This window comes from Manis javanica, chromosome 6, assembly GCF_040802235.1.
Source record: "Manis javanica isolate MJ-LG chromosome 6, MJ_LKY, whole genome shotgun sequence".
Lineage (NCBI taxonomy): Eukaryota > Metazoa > Chordata > Mammalia > Pholidota > Manidae > Manis > Manis javanica.
This window is the reverse complement of record NC_133161.1, coordinates 145,634,354-145,654,478: the sequence shown is the minus strand read 5'-3', so window position 1 is coordinate 145,654,478 and position 20,125 is coordinate 145,634,354. Positions and strand designations below refer to the sequence as shown.

General features: G+C 58.6%; 1 protein-coding gene across 10 annotated transcripts; it reads right to left on the bottom strand.

The window, feature by feature from the left end:
• Positions 1–6,050: 6,050 nt before the first annotated feature.
• Positions 6,051–16,913, bottom strand: FXYD2 (FXYD domain containing ion transport regulator 2). Of its 10 annotated transcripts, XR_012132724.1 has the most exons (11): positions 16,515–16,913; positions 15,774–15,817; positions 15,442–15,508; positions 14,379–14,443; positions 12,902–13,024; positions 8,455–8,493; positions 8,200–8,274; positions 7,201–7,362; positions 6,786–6,819; positions 6,587–6,617; positions 6,051–6,373 (listed from the first exon to the last, which is right to left on the bottom strand). XR_012132724.1 is itself a non-coding variant. In XM_036992695.2 (6 exons), the coding sequence occupies exons 1-5, from the start codon at positions 12,918–12,920 to the stop codon at positions 6,593–6,595; spliced, it is 192 nt and encodes a 63-aa protein (XP_036848590.2). In that variant the 5' UTR covers positions 12,921–13,322; the 3' UTR covers positions 6,051–6,373; positions 6,587–6,592. The 10 variants fall into 10 exon arrangements, 3 of the variants coding, with proteins under 3 accessions (XP_036848590.2, XP_017524947.3, XP_036848592.2); XR_012132720.1 differs by lacking the exon at positions 15,442–15,508 and having other exon boundaries at positions 12,902–14,443; XR_012132722.1 differs by lacking the exon at positions 15,442–15,508 and having other exon boundaries at positions 12,902–14,443; positions 15,774–15,813.
• Between the last annotated feature and the right edge of the window lie 3,212 nt (positions 16,914–20,125).

Sequence of the window (20,125 nt, the reverse complement as noted above, 5' to 3'; positions counted from 1 at the left end):
ACTGCCAGGAATGCCTCAGACCTGGGGACAGGTGACATCAGGAGTTTGTCCAGAGACCCCAGGATCAGGAGAAATCCTGCGCCATTTGGCAAAGGGGCTCAGCGCAGAGCTCCAGGGACGGTGGACAGGCCCTACTCAGCATGTCCAGACCCACACTCCCTGGAGAGGGCAGTTTGGGAAGGGTAGGCCTGTGCCCCCTTGCTCTGCCTGGCCCCTGGTTGGGGGGGGGCTCTGCTCTCTGCAGGGACATCCAGCTGCCTGCCCCCTGCCAGGGAGTCTCTGCCATCCCCCCTGCTGTTCTGCTCTGACTTGGTTCCCAGGCCTCTGTGTGGAGAATCTGGTTATTTGCCTCCCCCTAGTGCCACAGGATGGTATGCGGCTGCCAGCAGCTGCACAGCACAGCCGGGTTCTTCACTCACCAGCCCTGCCCTCCACCCCCAGGGCGTCTCATAGGTGATGCCATAATCTGCCTCACCTCCTGCCCCAGCTGTTTCCATGTCAGCCTCTGGGCACTGCTGGAAGGGACAAGCAGCATCCTCTCATTCTCACCTGAGGGCTGAGGTTCAGAGAGGGGCTGCAGGGAGGCAGGGTCAAACCGACCCTTGACCTAGGTCTCCAGATGCTGGGCCACCCTCTGCTTAGTGCCTCCCTGCTTCTGGTCTGCTCAGCTCCCCCCAGTTCCAGTGCCACCAGCAACACACACACACATACCCCCACAAAGGGGAAAACTATAACCTAGACATTTTTCTCATAACTTTCTGTGGTTCCAGCACAATAGCTGTAAACTACCCTCTGCTGGTCTCAGAGGAACTGGGGAGCCCATAGCTGAGCTGGCAGAGGGCCCTCCCCAAGGATGGGCCAGGCCAGGTCTACGTGGTGGCTCAGGTGGTGCTAAGGGGTGTCTGGCGCTGGGACCTGTGGTTGCACCAGCCTCTCCCGAGGCCCTGGACGGTCTGAGAGTGGACACAGGGCACCTCAGCATCTTGGCCCTCCCTGAACAGTATCCTGAGAAGAATGCATGGGACAGAGCTGTCCTAAACTTTAAAGCATTAAGAAGTGCCTGAGGGGCCTGGACGGGCCCAGAAAAGGCAGCATCAGGTGTCAGCCCTGAAAGCGCCTTAGCGACACTGGTCAGCAAGGACTGGTCACAAATAAGGGACCTCCACAAGTCAGAAATTGTTTCTCCACTGGGGAAACTGAGGCTCCGGGGTACTTGCCCACATCCCATGTCTCCCAGTTGGCCAAGCCAGGGCTCAAGTCTGCGCCAGCTGATTCCAAAGCCTGTGACTTTACCATGACACCGAAGGAGAGATGCTGGCTGTCACTGGGGTGGGTCCCCAGCACCTGAAGCCAGGTGAGTGCAGGCACCACCCTCCCTCCCGCCTGCCCAGGTTGCATGCCAACACCTCTCCTTGTCCCTCAGGAGCCTGTGGGTCATCACTCACCACTCATTCATTCCTCTGGGCATCCTCTGGTCTATTGCAATAAATGTAACAGAGATTTATTGCACACATACTATGAACCAGGGAGGGGCTGGGCACTGGGGGTCAGTGGGAGAACCGCTGGATGCAACCCCTGCCTTTACATACTTGGCTGGTAGTGGGGCAAGTGGACAGGAAGGGATGGTCTGAATCCAGGGAGATGTAGCGGGCCCCGGCAGGTCCCAGGGGCAAAGCCCAGGCCCCACAGGCCTCTCCCCCTCATGCTCCAGGCTGCTCTAAGGACTGAGGCCCTACCCTGGTGATCCTATTAGCTGCCTCGGGTGCATACGGTCCACGGACCTGAGACCTGAAATACTTCAGAGACGAGAACGCCTGGCTCTCAGGCAGGCTGGGCTTGGCATGACTCTGTTACTGATTGATAGGCCTTTCAGGACAACAAAGGCCAGAGAGAGGCCCACATGCCCCTGGCTCTGGGCCAAGCCGGCCTTGTCTCCTTTGCTCTGTCAAGTGTGTCTTCTTGTCTCTTTCCTCACTCGCCTGGCACCTCTGCTTTAACTACTATAAGGAAGCAAGCATGGGGTGCCTGCATGTCTCAGTGGGGTGTGTGTGTGTGTGTGTCTGTGTGTGTGCACACATGCATGTGCACTCAGCTCTCCCCAGCACAGCTCTGCTGGGGGCAGGAGGAAACAATGGGATCAGCCTCAGCTCCCCACTTAACCCTCCCCCGAGACCCTTGACTTTGAAGCCGACACCTGGAATTTTTGTCTTGTGTTCGCTTTTCCCAAAGCCAAGTCCAGAGACAGGTGAGGCCTTCTCCAGGCCGCCTAGCAGGCTGAGGGCAGAGTTTGTGGTGAAACCAGTTTTCCACCTTCCCCAGCGCTGGCTGGCCTGAGCTGCGGGTGATGTTCTGGGGACCACAGATGGCTGCCCCAGCTTGGAAATTCCCTCTTCTTCCCTCCTTCTGCCGCACTTACCTGGGGAATTCCTCCCAGTGACACCGAAGGGGCCCTTCAGGGAAGTGACGCTGAGAACTTCTTGAAAAGGGAACCAAGTTCTGAGCTTTAGAGACAAACCTCAGCAGGGAGCACCAGAGGGCCTCCGGGGCTGGGGGACAGGGCTGTGGGGGGCCAGGCAGGGCCGGAGCACGCAGCCCACCAAGCCTGAAATATCAGCTCCCAAGTCAGAGCTTGGGGAGCTGCACCCCAGAAGCTGCCACCACCCTTCTGAGCATGAGGTGTCCACGCCTGGGGGACACCTCTCGCCCTGGTGTCTCATCACCTCCCCTGCAACTCAACTGCAAACAAAGTAAACTGTCCCCAGTCCCGGAAGGGGACACCGAGGCCTGGTCCCTCAGGCACTCCCCGGCTCTCGCAGGCCAGGCCTGGGCTCAGCACGGCCCAGGCCCAGTGCATCATCCTAGCCGAGGATTCACCACAATGACAGGCCGGGCCGCGGCATTTGCCTCTGATCTCCCCTAGCCAGGCACTGGTCAGGCGGAGGGTGAAGGACGGGCGCCTGGCGAGGAACAGGTCACTGCCACCCCAGGGGCCTGTGCTGCAAGGCGGTTCAGAGCCCAGCCACCCGAGGCTGCGGATCAACAGGGAGGCGATTAATCCCTCCAGAGGCAGCAGGCTCACTGCCCAGGAGCGAGAGGTGGGAGGAAGGCCCGGGGGCACACGCAATGCCCCCGACACCCTGGGCCCCTCTTCAGCCCAGCCCCTCCCCTCCACTCTTGTTGCCCAGGAAGCCCACCCCTTTGACAGAGGTAGGGCTGGTGGAGATCCTCAGGGTGGTTAAGGGAGCCCCCTTCTTTCTCAGTTAGGGGGGTTCAGGATTGCTGGGGGGTCTCCCCCAAGGTCCCAAAGTTTAGAAAAATCAGAGTCCCTTGTCAGGGGCACCCCCACCCTGGGAAGGAGATCAATGCTACGGGGATTAGGGACCATCCAGTCCACGCCTCTAGTTCCTGTGATGGGGAAATCAGTGCAGGAAGAAGGCCCTGCCTGGGGCTCCCAGCCAGGGAGTGCCGGCCGGAGGACCAGCTGCCCACCCCTCTCCCTGCCCAGGGCTCCTTCTCTGCCCGCACTGCTCCACGTATGTGAGCGCCCCATCCCCAGGGTGTGCAGAGGCGGGTGAGATGGTCCCTCCAGCATGGGATAGGGGGTCCCCGGCTAATTCTGTCCCCCGCAAACCTCATGTCCAGCTCCTCCTGCCCACGGGTGCTGTGAGGAAGGCCAGGCAGAGCGTGCGCAGGAGGCCCCTGGCTCCAGCCTTTGGGTGCCCCAAGCACACTGTCCTGAGGCAGCTGAGTGAGGCCCTGACAGGGCCAGGGGGAGCGGTCTGCCCCTCCCGGACTGTGAGGCGGGTCAAGGCTGCCCTGCGCCCTCTGAGCCTCCGCCCCCATCTGCCCCTGTGCAGCCTCTCTTCTCACCCCCGGCCCTGCTCATGTACCAGGCCCAGTGACCTTAGACTCTGACTCCACGTGGAGTCATTAACTCCACCAGGGGAGGCTTACAAACCACTGACACGCAGTCAATTCAGTCAGAACCTCTGCAGCTGCGGCTGAGAAGCTCCGTTCCGGCAACCAGCCTCTTCCACTTGCCTCCACAGGAACGTCCCTGCTGAACGCTCTGCCTCCCTCCGGGTCCTGCTCAACACGTTGGTGAACGCAGACTATGGGGTTAGAGGCCTCGCGGTCGCCCAAACACAGGGGCAGGTGTGCAGATCACACGATCTCCGCCTTTCCAGAGTGAAGGCTCAAGACCCCGCAGCCGAGAATTTACCCCGGAGTAGGGCAAGTGATACACCGGAGGGGTGAGCAAACGGAATGAGAGAGCTCACTGCCGTCCCAGGAAACCAGGGCACCGGCTGACCACGCAGGGGGTCCCCACTCTCAGCCAAGCGCCCCCAGCCCTGGGAAAGACGAGTTGAAAACCCAGTTTGAAGGGGATCTGGACTGACACATGCTCCCTCTGGTGGTCATGGAGGGAATGCCATGCCCACAGACAAGTCTGTTCTTGTTCTTGAGGTTAAGAATTCATTCAATATCCAACTATTTCCCAACCTTGGTTGTTGGAAACTCAATTTGTGTCTGAATTGAGGAAAATCCAAAAGTGAAGTGAAAGCTCAGTAGCTCGCAGTCCGTGTGACCGTCGTGGAGAGGGAAGGGAAAGAGTTCATAAGGATCTGACCAGGATACCCCCTCCTCATGTTTGCCTTGCTGCCACATCCAAGAAGCTTCAGAAGCCCCCTCCTCCCGAAAGCCCCCCAGGCTGGACCTTCCCCATTCCTGTTCCTTTCCCCCAGCATCACGGACAGCTCAAGGGTGTGCCCACCTGGTGTACGGAAATGCTGAGTTCTCTTTAGGTGTTTGGCCTGTCAAGTTTTATTTGTCACTGGTGAGCCCGCATTTGCAGCAGGACGTCATAAAGATCTTGGCCCAAAGCTGTAAGCAGTCGGCCTGTCCAGGTCTCCCCGGACTGTCTCCTCTGGCCGATCCTTCTCTCTTTTCCCTTCACTCTCTGAGACTAAAGTGGGTCTGGGGGGAATCTGCTCCCGCCAACACCCCTGTCCTGGAGTCAACGGGAGGAACCGGAGAGGGAGCCACAGACCTGGGCTCCGTCTGACGCCGGTACAGGCTGGTTGCCTCCCCAGGCAAGACCCTGCCTTTCCCAAGGCCTCGATTTCCCCTTCTGGGAGGCGAGCATTATCCATCCTGCTCTCTAAGGAACTTCTGTGCTCAAGCCTTTGGTGATTCTGTGAGGGCTGGTGGCCTTCAGGGCCTGGGGAGAGCGGAGTATGACCAAGAGCTTAATTCTCAAGAGGAATAGCGGCCCCCAAACACAGCCTGTCCATTTTAAATTCCACTAACTAGCTTCTGTCCTGGGCTTTCCTGTCGGCTCTGGCCTCACCCTCCTCAGATGCCTGCAAACCCAGGGGGGGAACCAGGCACTAGGTGGCGCCACGATCCCGCCCTGCATCCAGCCTGGGGGTGGCGTCCCCTCAGGGAAGCCAGTGAGAAGGAAGAGGGCCCAGCTCAGTGCAGAAAGTGAGGGGGGGGCACCTCGGCCTGAGGCTGCGCTGCACAGTCAGGCAAATGCCAGAAGGGACAAAGCCCTGAGGAAAGGGCAAGACCCATCCTCTCACTGTCCACTCCCTGGCCCTGGGGTTAGCCAAGCCAGTACCCAAATAGGTGGATGAGAGCAGGTCCCGCCGAGGACCCCTGGCCCCAAGACTGGAGAGGAGGTGGCCGGACGTGAGCACCAGTGTCAGGAGGGGGGCTAGGGAGAGAGCCTGGGCTGAGGCCCGCATCAGGCCCCCCAGACCCTCCCATCCCAGCACGCTGGTGCATGTGGGGTAAATGGCTGGGCACATGATGTGGCCACAGACCACTACAGTGCTGGCAGGCCAGGGCACACCCACAGTGACTCCAGCAGATGTTCGGACGGTGGCACCCAGGGCCTGGGGCACAGGCCCAGGCAGCACCCTCCAGACCCAAAGGCTTCGAACGTGTGCCCTTTGGACCTTCCAGCTTCCTCTGTGCTGGCATTTGGAAGGCAGGCTGAGTCCTGGAGCTCTTGGCCATTTTGGGAACAAGGAGAGGCCTGTAGATGGTGATGATGAAGTTCTTGCTTTAATTAGCACGGGTGCCTGAGCGACCATCCGAAACCAAGAGAGGCCGCGTCGCCCTCCGACGTGGAAGAGCGGGTTGTGGCCGGGGTAAGACAGAGGAGAGAGGGAGGCAGGCTGGGAGGGAGCTGTGAGGCAGGCTTTATTATTAGCATGAGGGGGCTGGGGTGGCAGGACGGGATGCCCACCCAGAGCCACATGGAGCCCGGCGCTTCCTGCTGCCCAAGGGCAGTGCTGGGTGCAAAGGTCCACAGCTCAGGGAAGGCTTCCCAACGGCCTGGGGCCCGTGGTGGGCACAGCTGACTCTGGAAAGACGAAGCCAGGAGAGGCAGGACTTTCTCTCCATTCTTAATTCTTCTTGCCTCCCTTGGGGGCCTCTCTGTGCACCCCCTTGGCCACATGTGCCGTGCCAGACATTTGGCCATCATTTAAAACACATGTTGGGGGACAGACTGCCTGGCTGATAGATAGAAGACCCTGAAACTGACCACCCCCCTGCCCGCCCCTCCCAAACATACCCATCATTACAGCTCATCATCAAGGACTTGCCTGGAACAGCAAGGAAAAAGGTGAGACGTCAGAGGGGGAGGTGGTGAGCCGAGGGGTCCCTGAGGCTGGGGACCCCTCCTCACAGGACTCAGAGACCAACAGCTGCTGCCCACCCCTCCCTCCCCCAGTCCCGCCCACTGCACCCCAGGGCCCTCAGCAGGCACTCACCGGGGTTTCTTGGCTCCACAGCGGAGTCTTTTACCTTAGAGAGAAAGGAAGTTAGTTTACACAGACCCCTAACTTCTGAGGACACCCGCCCTGCCGTGGAGGATTCAGTTTTGCAGTCTCTTTCCCTCCCACCAGCGCCATGTGGTGTCCTGGAATGGGGCTCCTCAGAGGCGGTTTCTCTCTTTATAATAGGACTGGACCATCAGCATGGGGAGTCCAAGTCAGTCAATTGATCAGTCAACAAACGTTTGCTGCAGTGGCCTCATGGTAGTCTGAGTGTACACAGAGAGCAGCAGCTGAGCTGGGCCATTTTGATGGCCCCCAGCTCTCTGCAGTAGGTGCTCAGTAAGCTCTTGGGGAAGGGTGACAGTAAGTCCAGAGCCCTTCCCTGCTTGGGCCTGGCTGCCTCCCGTACCTGCATGCTCAACCACTACACGGGACTGTCCTCAAGGAGCTTGCAGGGCGTCGGGGAGACCAGCCGTGTCTGCAGTCTGAAGCCTTCAGATGAAGCAGCACCAGCATGGATGTGTTACGATCCCAGGACAGGGAGATGTTTGTGTCTCTGGGTATTTTTCTTCTGGTTGAACCAGAACAAGTCAGTAAGTGTTTATTAAGCTTCTGCCATGTGCCTGCTGGGCAGGGGCCAGGTCTAGGGCACATACAGGGACACTCCCCTCCCCAGAACACTCCACGCCTACGTCAGACCCGACAGCTCTCCAGGCTGCATGTCTCTGGATGTTGGCCCCAACCTTGAGGCAAATGGGACCATCCCTATTTAACAGATGCGCAAACTGGGACCCGGGAGTGGGGATCCATGGTAAACCAGCAGTGGGGCCTAAGGCCTTCGCCTCCGGCCTCGCTTGCTTTCCGCCTGTGGGGGGTGGGGTGGGAGAGGGGACACCCTGGGCTGAGTTGAACCGGCTTCTGACCCTGGGGCAGGTGGCTGCAAGTGGGTCCGATTTCCATCTGTTATGGTGACGGAACTGGCCTCCTCAGTGCTGCTGAAAGGATTCAATGCGCCGAGGCGGGGCTAAGCCAGAAGAGTGCCCAGATCCGGCGGGGGGTGGCGTCCGGTACACGCGGGCTCCCTCCCTTCGCCTGATCCCCCGTTTACCAGGGAGCTTCCCGGGGCTGGAGGGAGCCCCCCTCCCGTCTCGGCAGCTCCTCCAGGGCCCGCTAGGGGCGCACTTGAGGGCGAGGGACCCTCTGCGTGGTCCAGGGACAGAGTGGGGGCATCCCAAGGCACCTCTCTCCATCGGTGTCCGTTAGTACCCCCATCCTGCGGGGGAGGGGGGTGCGGACCGCAGACACGCCCACTCTTCCCTCCCGGGACCGGGAAGCCGGCGTGCTCAGGGTCCTTGAGAAGCGCTGTGCCCCCATCCAGCACCCCTCCAACAGGAGGGGCACCACTTACTGAGGATGATGATGAGCCCCACTATGAAGGCCAGGGCAGCGAAGATCAGGCCCCCGTTGCGGACAGTGTCGTAGTCTGAGGAAGCAGAGGGAGGCAGGGAGGCGGGAGAGATCGTGCCAGCCCCCCTCGCAGCCCGCCCCACAGCAGCCCCACCGAGAGGGGAGATGGGGCCGCCACCCAGGCCTGGGAGAGGCCAGGAGCCAGGGACAGGCTCCCGAGGGGCGGGGAAAGGGCCGCCGGGCTTACGGGGCTTACCGTAGTGGAATGGGTCCACATTCCCCTTGGCGCTGCCCCCTGAGGAGAGACCCAGAGGCTGGTGAGGGTCAGACGGCCGGCCCCAGAAACAGTGGAACCCCCTCCTTCCTGTCCCACACCCCCAAGGGCCCAAGTGGGCAAGGGGGGTGCTGGTGGGTCGCTAACACCACTGCCTGTGGGGCTGCTGCCCTAGGCTGCTTCAGACACAGGAACTCGGGACTGAATACGGGGCATCCAGAGCAGCGCCCACGCTGTCTGTGGGGCCTCTGGCAGCTCTGAGGGTGGCTCTTTCCTGTGCCAGCTTCACATGATGGTAAGAACGGCCATGAAGGGCACCTCCCGCTAGACTCGCCAGCAGCACCTCCGTACAGCTAATGGACTGCAAGGCGCTTAGCAAACGTGCCATGAATGAAGGAGTAAGTGGGACCTTGCATTACAGAGGAGCAAACGGGCCTGGAGCAGAGACTTGTCCAAACTGCCAATGGAAGTTGGAGGTAGAACTGGGGTTGAACCCAGATTTCTAGATTTTTCTCTCCTATGTTGCTATCCTCAAGGGAAGCAGATTTCTTTAAGAAACATTAATATATAGTGTTTATCACATGGCAGACTAAGGCTAACAAAACAGCAGCTCATTTAGCCATTAGAACAACCCTAGAAGCATTAACACTGTTCCCATGTAATCCCTGAGAAGAAGGAGGCACCCAGGGGTTAAGGAACTCACTCACACTTACACAGCTCCAAGGGTAGAGCTGGGATTTGAACCCAGGCCATAGGTTGCTTAGAATTTAGGTGCTTAAGCCCTTTGCTGTGCTGCCTCCAGAAGCTGGGGAGGAAGGAGGCATTTCAAGGCCAAGTGGGCTGATACGTCCCCTGCCTCCTGCGGGGTTTCCCCACCCTGTTGTGGAGCTGCTCAGCCGCCAGCAGGTGTCACCATTCTGCCCTCCAGCTGCTTAAACTGAGCTCATTTGCCCTTGGGCAGCTGGAGAGCAGCCTGGCCATAGCTGTTCTGCCTGGGCTGTTGACAGCCCCTCTTTCCTGCCCTGCTGGAGCCCTTCTTGGCGAGAGGGAAGCGGAGGCTGAGGTCAGAGGAGTGCGCATCTCTGCCCCCCAGCTTTGTTGAACTGCGTCCAGGCAGGGGGAGGCACGGGGAGGGTGAGTCCCTGGGAGACTCCCCAGGCCAGGAGGGAACGGGCTAGGGGTCAGTGCTGGGCCTGAAGGGCCAGAGGTCCAGAGAGGCTGTGGGGGCCCAGTCCCCATCCCCAGGCAGAAGGCCTTCAGATCTCTCCAGATCCATTTCGGGGTCCTGCTCCCGCTCACGTCAGGGGGCAGAAGCAGAGCCAGAGCTAGGCTCCCGGCGCCCCTCACCACCCAGGAAACCGTCTCCACCCTGACCAGCTGTCTTGAGCTGTTTGATGAACCCACCCCACCCAAAGGCCCCAGCTCTTCTAGATCTGGCTCACGGCCCACCGCAGCAAGCAGAGGTCCCTGTGGCCTCCAGGCCCAAGTCACCACCACAGGCCCCTTCTCAGGGTGCATCCTGAGCTGGGGGCTTTCACCCCAAAGCCAGCCTGAGAGGCTTGACCCGGGGGCCTGCTCCTTCCCCCGCCTAACCTCCCTCGGCTCCTGCTCTGACCTTAGCTAGTCCAGAGAAATACACCGGACCCGGTGAGCTGTGTGCCCAGAAGTCAAGACGGATGCTCACCCCACCCCACCAGTTCCTACCTGGCACCCGAGGTTCTGCCATTCAAGCTATATTTCTTTAGAGTTAAGGCAAGATCCTCTTTTAAAAGCAGTTTTTAAAAATCCTCTTGGGAGGAGTCTGGCACAGGGTGCGTGAGGGTGTCGGGTGCTCGGAAGGCAGGGGGCCCAGAGTGGAAGAGTGGGGTCCAGCTCACCCACCGAAAGGTGGTCCAGGCAGAGGCCTCCTCCTCCTTGACACACATACACACACACTCACCAGTGTCCGTCGACAGCCCTGACATTTCCCAGCAGACTGGGCTCTCCCCACCACCCTGCAGCCTACGCCTTGGGGAGAGTGCCTGGCTGTGGGGCAGCCAGGGTGAGGTGGGGGCATTAAACATTAACAGTGCCGGGTAATATTTACCCTGGTCACAAGAAAAGCCCTGGTGTGGATGGAGGGGCTCCCGCTGAGGCATAAGGAGGTGGGTGCATGGGCAGACAGGGGCAGGAGGAGCTGTCCGCGTTTCCAAACTGTCTTAGAGGAAATTTCTAGAGAAGGGCTACGGCCGGTCAGCCTTGGTGTTCTTCCACCAGCGGCAGGAGCACAGCTGGGCTGTGGCAGTGGGGAAGCAGACATTTCAAAATGCATTCAGCGTACCTGCAGTGTGAAGGGCAATGTCAGGCGTCCCACAGCGGCCCCAGCCCCAGCAGGTGCCCACCTGACCAAGCACTGTAGAGATTGCATTTCCCGCCGACGTTAGTTACCTGGCACTCGAAGCTTCCCCTAGGCATCCCGAGGTGCCTGCCTGCCCCCACCGTGGACCACCCTGGGCCCACCCTGCACAACGCACCTCCACGCCTTTGCTGCCCTGGAATAATACCCTTTTCCTGCCATCTTCCTCGTCCATCGAGGCCACGTGGAGCAGCTCACACCTGAGTCAGAAAGCTCCAGCGGTGCCTGACTGGGCCCTCTCTCCCTGCCACCCCTGGCACTTTCTGGCCACGACCGTGAAGCCCAGCTCTCCTCTGGTCTCCATGCCGTTTCCCACTCACGGCCGCCTCCTTCAGGAAGGTGCCGAGCCTTGCCGCAGGGACTGCCTTTCTTCTGTGATTTACAAAGCACTTCCCTATTATTTCCTTATGCTTTGTGCTACTTCCCCATTTTACAGGTGCGGCGTCTGGGGCATAGAAAGGGTAGGACCTTGACCCCAGGTCACATAGCCAGTGAGGAGTAAGGTGGACACTGGCAGCAAGGCCTTTGGCTTCAGGAGTCAGGGGCTTCCCTTCACCTCCAAGGCCACTTCCCTGCCCTGCAGTGGCCCCCTCACCTCGGGGACACTGGTGCTCAGTCCTCCATGGGTGCTCATATTCCTGGCTGAGTTGTAGTCAACAGAATTGGCCCCCAGAAGAGGCTAGTGCCCACTGGTAGCCAACAGGCCAAGGACTTCCACGGCCAAGGACAAGTTGGTTTTTCCAAAGGGAGCAACTCCATCTATTCCTACTCCTCAAGCACTGGCAATCAAGGTCCGCATCATCCTCCCGGCCCCTCCACTTGCTCATATATGACCCGGCCAGGCTGCTTAGCCCCTCTGTGCCTCCATCTCCACATCTATAATGTGGGACTGATCCCCGCCTCGTGGAGCTGTTGTGAGGAGCAGGAGAGATGATGCATGGAGGGGGTAGGAATGTGGCTCTTAGCTTTGTGTTGGCTGGAGGAACAAGTGGCACCAACCTTTGGGTGAATGTTGGCTGCTGGACGCAGGAAAGCCAGCTGCCCTCCAGTGAAAATGAGCAAGAGGGAATGCCGTGGCCCTGCAGACCAGGAGCCGGTGCCCATTCAGCTCTCCTCGGCTTGCAGAGCCGAGTGGTGCATATTGTTGCAAACCTTCGTAGGGGTTGAGCCCATGTCAGGCTGTTTGCGTGCAGTGTAGCATGGAATCTGTGTTTATTCCATGCTACAGATAAAGAAACTGAGGATGGTCATTTGCTCCCTGCAACGACCCCTGGAGGTGGCCAGGGCAGCACCATGAGCCCCACTGGGCAGCCCAGGAAGATGGAGGCCAGGACCCCCTGTCCCATGACCCCAGGGCTGGGCCCCCAGTGCTACTGCTGCCCTCCACACAAGACACTGCAGAGCCCTTGTTACACATTCCCTTGCAAAGTTTGTCTATCTTTGTAAGCCACTATGGACTCTTTCTTTCTGGAATAATAAGAGATATAAAAATATGTGGAAAGATGACAGAAGACAAAAAAAGAAATAAGAAAAAACAAATGAATAGCTGCATCTTTAAACTCCATGTGCAAGGCACTGTTCCAAGCACATTACGAAATTAACTCATACATTATCACAACAACTCTGAGGAAAGGAAGGCACTGTGATCGTCCCTATTTTTAGATGAAGAAACTGAGGCACAGAGACATTAAATAACTTGCCAGAAGTCAGACAGCTGAGCAGTGGGGAGACCTGGATTTAAACCCCCCAGTCTGGCTTCAGATTTCCTGCATATGGTAAGATGGATAGACAGACAGACAGAAAAAGGAGGCAGCTGGACAAGCTATCTTCCTGGCTCTTGCAGGCCTGGATGCTCAGAGCCCACATCATGGCCTGGCTAGGGCTCTCCATGGAGATGCCCTTCAGAAACCCTGCCTCTCCTCATTTCTGCTTCCCCTGGACTTCTGGGCGGCTGGTGGGTGTACTTGGAAGTGACGGGATGCACACCTGTGTCAGAGCTCGAGAAGGAGGGAGGGCAGGGGTGCAGGAACTCACCCAGGTACCACCTGTCCATGGCTGGAGCTGCTGGCGTGTCCTTGGAGGAGACGGCGTGCAGTGCCTGCTGCCCAGGGCCCGGAAGGAGAGTGGCGCTCCTTCCTTCCACACCTCGGCCAAGCCCAGGGGCAGGAAGAGACAAAGGCAGGGAGGAGGGGCCGGCCAGGGAGCCCTCACCTGGGCCTGCCTGCGGGGGGCGGGACCCACGGGAGAGCCTGCGAGACTCTCTGACCTCCCCCGGGCACCCAGGGAAGGGGGAGCTGCAGGCGAAGGTGAGGCCTACAGCAGCCCCACACGGGCCCTCCCCCACCAGGGGAGAGGTGTCACAGCTGGGGTCCCCCAGACGGCCTAGGGTGCCTGCTAAGGTCACCCAGAGCCAGCACAACCAGAGCCTCCGGGCCGGTGGTGGCTGACATTCAGGGACATTTGGGCACCCCCCCACCCTCCCCCCCGGGCCCTTACTCAGCTGCACCTCCTCCCGCCAGTCTGTGGGGCCTTTGCCCCGAGCCAGCCTGCCCAGGCCCTGCTCCGAGGCGAGGAGTCCTCTGAGGCTGGACAGGACAGCAGCAGCCCCTTGGAAGCTGCCCTCGGTGGGGTGGGAAGGCTTTTCAGGGCATGATTCCTGCTGTGTCATTCCAGTTGTAGGGCAGAGATGGGGAGCCGCCAGGGGCTGGAGGGGGAGCTGGAGTGGGGCTGCTCCCAGGGGGACCCTGCGCTTAGCCCCCAGTGGCTTACTAAAGGCTATGGCGTCAGACCTGCCTGCCGCACCTCCGCAGTCCTGGGGGAGACACCAGCAGCCTCACGAGGCCTCTGAGGGCCTGGTCATGCCAGAGGGGACTGGCCGGAAGGCGGGGCAGGGCAGCCCCGGGAACTGACTCAACCAAGTCTCTGTTCCTCGGCCAGCTGGGGCCTCTAACAGCCCAGAGCAAAGCTGTGTCAGGCAGTCTCTGTGTGGCTCTCTGGGACCACAGCCTCTGCCTCAGGCTCCTTGCAGGCCACCCTGTCCAGCCTCTCCAAGCACCCACACTGAAGAGCAGGGGCTGGGAGGTGCTGGTTCTGGCCCCAGCCTCTCACCCTCTGCTCCCGTCAGATGACAGCTCACCTCTGTCCCTCACTAGCACCACTTCCTGCCCTCAGGGGTTGACTAATGACCGGCCCCCCACCCAAAAGAGAGCTGCTTCCAGGCTAGAAAATGCCCTGGAAATGGACCCCAGCAGGCCTGGAGCAGTGTCATCTGGTGGGCTGAGATTTGTGCTGGGGGCCCAAGCAGGCCGTCCTGACTCCAGGCTCCTTCCTGCACTGCTCCCAAGGCAGGGGCACCCTGCCCAGCGCCTGGCCTGCCTGGCCAGGCCTCGTCACATTACCAGGTGGAAATTGCACACTCAGATGGCCCAGACCTGCCAAGTGGAAATTCCCCAAGCTGGGCACTTGCAGAGGCTCGTAAATCTCAGGGCCAGATGAGACTTGAGAGGTTACCTGGTCCAAGTGCATCCGTGGTCCAGAAAAGTGGAGATCTCAGCCAGGGCCTGCTGCAGCCTTGCCCTGCCACACACGTACACATGCTATGCTTCCTCTCAGGCCCTAATGCTGGGAAGAAAGGCATCTCCATCCCAAAGGGAGACCCTGTGTCATAGACTAACAAATTGGAAACGGCCTCCAAGGTCATCCGGCCCAAGCTCCTCTCTTTACAAACCCGCTCAAACCCTCAGAGGTCTCAGAGTGTAAGCCCAAGTCCTTTTGGTGTCTTATATGGCCCTTCTTAATCTGGCCCCAATGACCTCTCTGACCTTGTGTTCAACTTCCCGGCCCCTCTCTCTGCTCTGGCTAACCCTGCAAGCACCCTCCTGCCTCAGGCCCTTTGCACGGACTGCTCTGCTTCCTACATGCTCTTCCTCCAGAGAAGTTCCTGGCTAACTCTGCTCAGGACTTTCTTCATAGGTTTCTTCCTGCAGAAGGCTCTTCCAGGCATCCCAGGCTAAAACGTCCACACCCACTCTCTGCAACATTTCAGATCCCTTCTTCACTTCATTATTAATCTGTAGCATTTATTTATCTGGTAAGTTATTTATTTTCTTTATCTTACATCTTGTCTCTCTTCCAACCAAAATTTAAAGTCCAGGAGAGCAAGCATTTTTGTTTGTTGTGTTCATGCCTAGAACCCCAGTGCCCAGAACAGGGCCTGGCACATGGTGACCCCCAGTTTTTTTTAAAAAAACATCCAATCCCAGAGGTGAAATAATTTCACCAGTGACACAGGCAGACCCAGGACTTGGCTAGTGCAGCGTCTTCCTGTGAAACTGCCTGCCCTGTGATAAGTAGCAAGAACTGGTTTGTCCCCACAGACAGTAGGTGGCTAGCACCCCACAGTCCGCCCACTGCTCACCCAGAGTCCCCTTGGGGGCTTCCCCATCCTGCACCTTCACTCCCCACAGCATGTCACCTGGAATCCTGGGACACTTTTCATAAAATTGGTCATTTGTCCCTTTGGGAGAAGCCCGGGGGGGGGTGTGTGGAATTGAGGAGGAAGCCCTCGCACTCACATCCGGGTGCTCTCGGAATTCTTCCTTGTCCCCTTCCAGCTGACTGAGGTCATCAGCCTGGCTGACACTGGTACCAGAAACCCCCTTTCAGACACACACTACTCTCCTCCAGGCAGATCTTGGCTCCTTCACCCCATGACCCATGGCCCCCCGGGAGAACCCGGAAGAACTTCCCCTCCTTTAGTCTCTGCAGGCAGGGGCACCCAGCAAGCCAGACGCAGCACATGCAACTCCCTCTGCACCCTGGGTTCACTAAGGACTGCGTGATGCTGGGGAAGGTCAGCTCTCTGGGCCTGCTTTTCCCCTCTGTAAAATGGGATGCTTGCACCTACCTTGCAGGGTTGTTGAAGAAATTGAGATGGTGTAGGTAAACTGCCTGGTCAAAGAAGGTGCTAATAAATGCCAGCTTCGTTATCCGCACCCTGAGGTGGCCTTCCATGAGGCAAGGACGACCACTGTAACCCCTTCCCTGGGCTCAGTCCCCTGCCGGGATGACCTCTGCAGCAGGTTCCCAGGGCAATTCCCCTCCCCAACCCACAATATGGTCTCTGCCGATCAACCACACACCCAGGCACCCCCACAGCACTGCTGTTCCCGGCTGGTGTCTGGCCCCTGCATGTTCTTCTAGTCTTTCCTGGGATAAGGGGCCACATGGGGTGGGGATGCTAGTCTGCTGCTCCAGAAGGGCTACAGGGCAGGCAAAGGCCCCCCAGCCCCTCCCTTTGTCTGGCTGTTCTGGGCTGGAGTCAAAGAGGTCCATCCAGCCATGCCCTGCTGCCCCCACAGAGAACCCAGATGAAGGAGATCCTTGGGGGGCATGGAGAGGTGACTGCAACACTCAGACCCCTCTTCCAACCCTGTTGCACCCAATGGGACAGTGTCCTTAGTTGCCACGCCCCAGTCTCCCCTGTCTTCCCCAACAGGCCTCCATTTGTCCCCTGACGCTTCAGTCTGGAGCAGCAGCCTGGAGCAATCATTACTGGATCGGGGGTGAGGGTGGGTAGTGTGCTGGGACATCAGCTGAGCTATGTCCGCTGGGTGCGCAAAAGCCAGCAACGTGGCAAAGGCCTCACCGCCAGCCTTCCCGAGGTGGAGGTCTCCAGCTCCGCCAACCAGGCCTGCCTAGGGGCAGCATGTCAGAGCGCACGGCCTTGGACTCCAGCGCCCCAATTAATCCTCCTCGTGATGTTGGCTTGCAACTGGAAGAAGCCAGAAGTACTTAGAAAGCCCCGATTCCCGGCTCCGGTTGGTCTCAGTTGCACAGCAACTGTGACCACTTGACAGGGAAGGTGGCAGCTCCCAGGCCCCATCTGTGCTGCCCAGACGTCCTGAACCCTGAGGAGTGCTGGCTCCTGCCACCTGCTTGGCTGCAGACGCCAGGCTCTCTGGGGTCTTATAAGGCGGGGCTGGAGGAGGTGGGCCCTGGAGGGTCCATTCCTTAAGTGTTGGCTTCAAGATGGCCTGAGCAGTGGGGCACACAGGTCCTGGGAGCCGCCGAGGGCGATGTGCTCTATGAGCCAAGGTCACCGAGGCCTCTCTGCTCCCCGGGCAGGCAGGGGATGGGGACCCCCCCCGCCTCTGCTCCCATAGCCGGTGCAAGGGAAAACCTGTCGAATACCGTGGAGAGAACCGCATTCCTGACTCTTCTCAGAACTCAAGTCTGGGCTGAAACTAAAACAGAGGCTGTTTCTCTCCAGCTGTGGCCCTTCCCTGCGCAGTGACCACATCCCTCCTTCTCTCTGAGCAGCAGCTCCAGGCCTCCGCTTGCAGGAAGACCTCGTGAGCAAGCCCATCTCCCCCTGTTCCTGCCTTTGCCCCACTGCCTTCTGGATTCCACCGGCGTGGCCCAAATGGCATGTAACCGTCTTTGTCATTTCTTTCAGGTTGCCGTGTCTGTCCTTCCTCTGTGAGGACTCAGGTCATGACGTCTGTTAAATGACTGTGTCTCCACTGAGCCCAATACCCAGCTGTCCTCACTTGGTAGCAGTTCCGTCCACTTCATGGTTCTGATAGGTCCAAAGAAACTGGCCGCCGTGATCTGCTTCATTCCTCCCCAAAGACTCAGCCGAGCAGGTTCTGTGACCCTCGTCTGACAGAGGAGGAACCTGCAGTAGCGTGTGGACAAGTCAGAACTTGAACCCAGGTCTAACCGTCAGAACGGTGGCTCTGCTATCAATGCAAGAAGGCATAAGGACAGGGGGGGAATATAAATATTAATAACATAATACCTACATGGGAATAGTCAATGTGTGCTTATGTCCATTAGGTCACTTTGACCTTGTGAGGGCACAGGAAAGAAGGTGATGGACCCATTGTACTGTTGAGGAGCCTGAGGCTTACAGGGTTTTCCCAGAGTTACACAGGAGCCCTGCTTGCTCCACAGCTAGGAAGGACTGCATGTTGCAGAGAAGGGAACTGCCAGAGATGCTGGGGTCTGCCCAAGCTTGCACAGCTAGAGGGAGGGGCACACGAGGGAACGTCCTGAGCCCCCTTTTGCTCCAGCTGCCCGCCCAGAGGCAGGAACCCACTCCTCGGGATGGTACAGGACCCCCACCCCCCATCCCCTATCACCCCAAGTCCTTCAGGACATCTGATCGCAGCACCACCTGCTCTACCATCACTCCCTTGGCACGTGTCCACTATTGTGCAAGCAGGCACGGGGCTGGGGCTGGCTCCAGAAAATCAACAGCTGGTTGGCTTGAGCTGGCTGATTCTGCCCCCCTGGAGTCCAGCTGTGACAGCAGTGAATCACACTAATGGCGAGCGGTGGGCATTCTTCCTTCTGTGGCCTGGAGACAAGTATTTCCAAAGCTCCTGCCCTGGCACAGGCAAACACGCCTGAGCGCTCTCTCTCGCTCGCTCTCTCTCTCTCTCTGTCTCTCTCTCTCTGTCTCTCTGTCTCTCTCGCTCACTGGGCTCAGGATGAGACAGAGTGACCAGGGACAAGGTGGGGTGGGGTGTGCCAGACAGAGCTGAACAGCCCTCCCGCCCCAGCTCTGCGCAGCCGCCCCGCAAGCCTGTGATCCTGGGGAGGGCAGAGCCCTCCTCCTCCCCAGAGGAAGGGGAAAAGGAGCCCAGTGACCTTGGGTGTGCTTCAGCCTGGCATCCCCCTCACCCACTCTACCCTCTCTGCCTCTGACTCTCTTCCAAGAACAATTTGGCAAGTTCCAATCCACAACCTGCAAAAAGACCAGAGCGGGGTTGGGGAGGCGGGGATGCATTAAGCCCTGGGGCCCAGAGGGCAGATTAACCGATTTTTATGTGCTGTTAAGTAACACAAACACCTCCATGCAAATAGACTCTAAAATCTTTGGAGTGGAATTCACAGGGACAGAACGGGGATGGGGACAAGGCAAGTATCTGGGAGGTGAAATGCCCAGGATTCCAGAGGTCCCTGGGGCCAGGGGACACTGCATTCGCTCCTGGGAGATGGCACGGCACCGCAGCTTTCCAATTCAGCCAAGTTACATTTGCTGTAACCAACCAAATCAGAGACGAATCACTGCCTGGAGGCCGGGTGGATAGGCAGACACGGCGCTGCCTGTGTGGGGTGCCGACCCAGGAGGAAGACGCATGTTCAGCAGCAATCCAGGCCTGGATTCTGACGCTTCTTCCTGGACCCTAAGGTGCTGAACCAGAGAAGGAGAAGGGGCTTGTTTGGGGCAGGGGGTGAGGGGGAGGTGAAGATCGGGGGGTCTTCAATTTGAACCCGGACACTGAGTTCCTCCACGAGATGGATTCCGTGCCCACCTTGCCCAGAGGAACCCAGCACTGGCCCCTTCCCCCCAGCTCACACGCTTCCAGCGTTGAGTTCACCTCAGCTTGGAATCATCATGGCTGAGGAGCTAAGGACCCTCACACGAGGCCAGTCCTGCCTCTCCCTCGGGTCCACCTGAGGGACCTCAGTCCTTTCCTCTGTGGCACGGAGTGAGACTGGCCGGGAGCTGGCCAGGCCTGGGCTCGAGCTTAGTTTTACCAGCAGGAAAGCAGACTCAGGCCTAAGTCCCAATGAAGCCCCCGTGTCCTCACCTGTAAAGCAGGATTACCTTCCTAGAGGGTTGGTGCCCAGAATGAGCTGATACTTGTGAGGCTGTCAGCCAGTGTTGGCACATAGCTGCCTTTATTTACCTGTGTGTTATGATTTTGAGCATCCATTTCTTTAGCTGTGTTTTCTGTGTCTTGCTTTCAGAGCACTCACCTCCAGAAAGACCCTCCTCAGAGCACCACCTAGCTGGGCTATGCCGTGAAGGGACCGCTACACTCCAAATGGGTTCTCACCAGCCCAGATGATCCTCTCCTTCCCCTGGAGAAGGAAGCCAGGCCCTGCAGTGTGCCAAAGGGAACCCTGGAGGCAGATGGCTGGGGTTCAGTTCCCAGCTCCTCTCCCCTCCAGCTGCGTGACCCTAGGTCAGTCACACACTCAGCAGTCTGTCAAATGTGAATACCCTACCTTCCTCAGAGGAAAGGCTGGGTTATCAGGAGGAAAACGAGGGGCTGTTTAGAGCCTGGACAAGTAGGGAGAACCATTTTAGACATACGTTAGAGGCAATGATTACCATTCTCCATTATTAACATAATTATTACAGAAAAACCAGAACCTCCCCAGTGGATCTCCTTATACTTTATAGTTAAATATTTTTAATAATGACTATGGGGAGGTACCTGCAATCTTTGGTGCACCCAG

Bases quoted from the DNA above. Each gene is read 5' to 3' on its own strand.
- FXYD2 (XM_036992697.2), bottom strand. The intron at 6,618-6,785 runs GTGAGTGCCTGC...TTGCTGTTCCAG, and splicing joins TGTGGAGCCAAGAAACCCCG to GCAAGTCCTTGATGATGAGC. The intron at 6,374-6,586 runs GTATGTTTGGGA...TCGTCTTTCCAG, and splicing joins ATGATGAGCTGTAATGATGG to AGTCAGCTGTGCCCACCACG.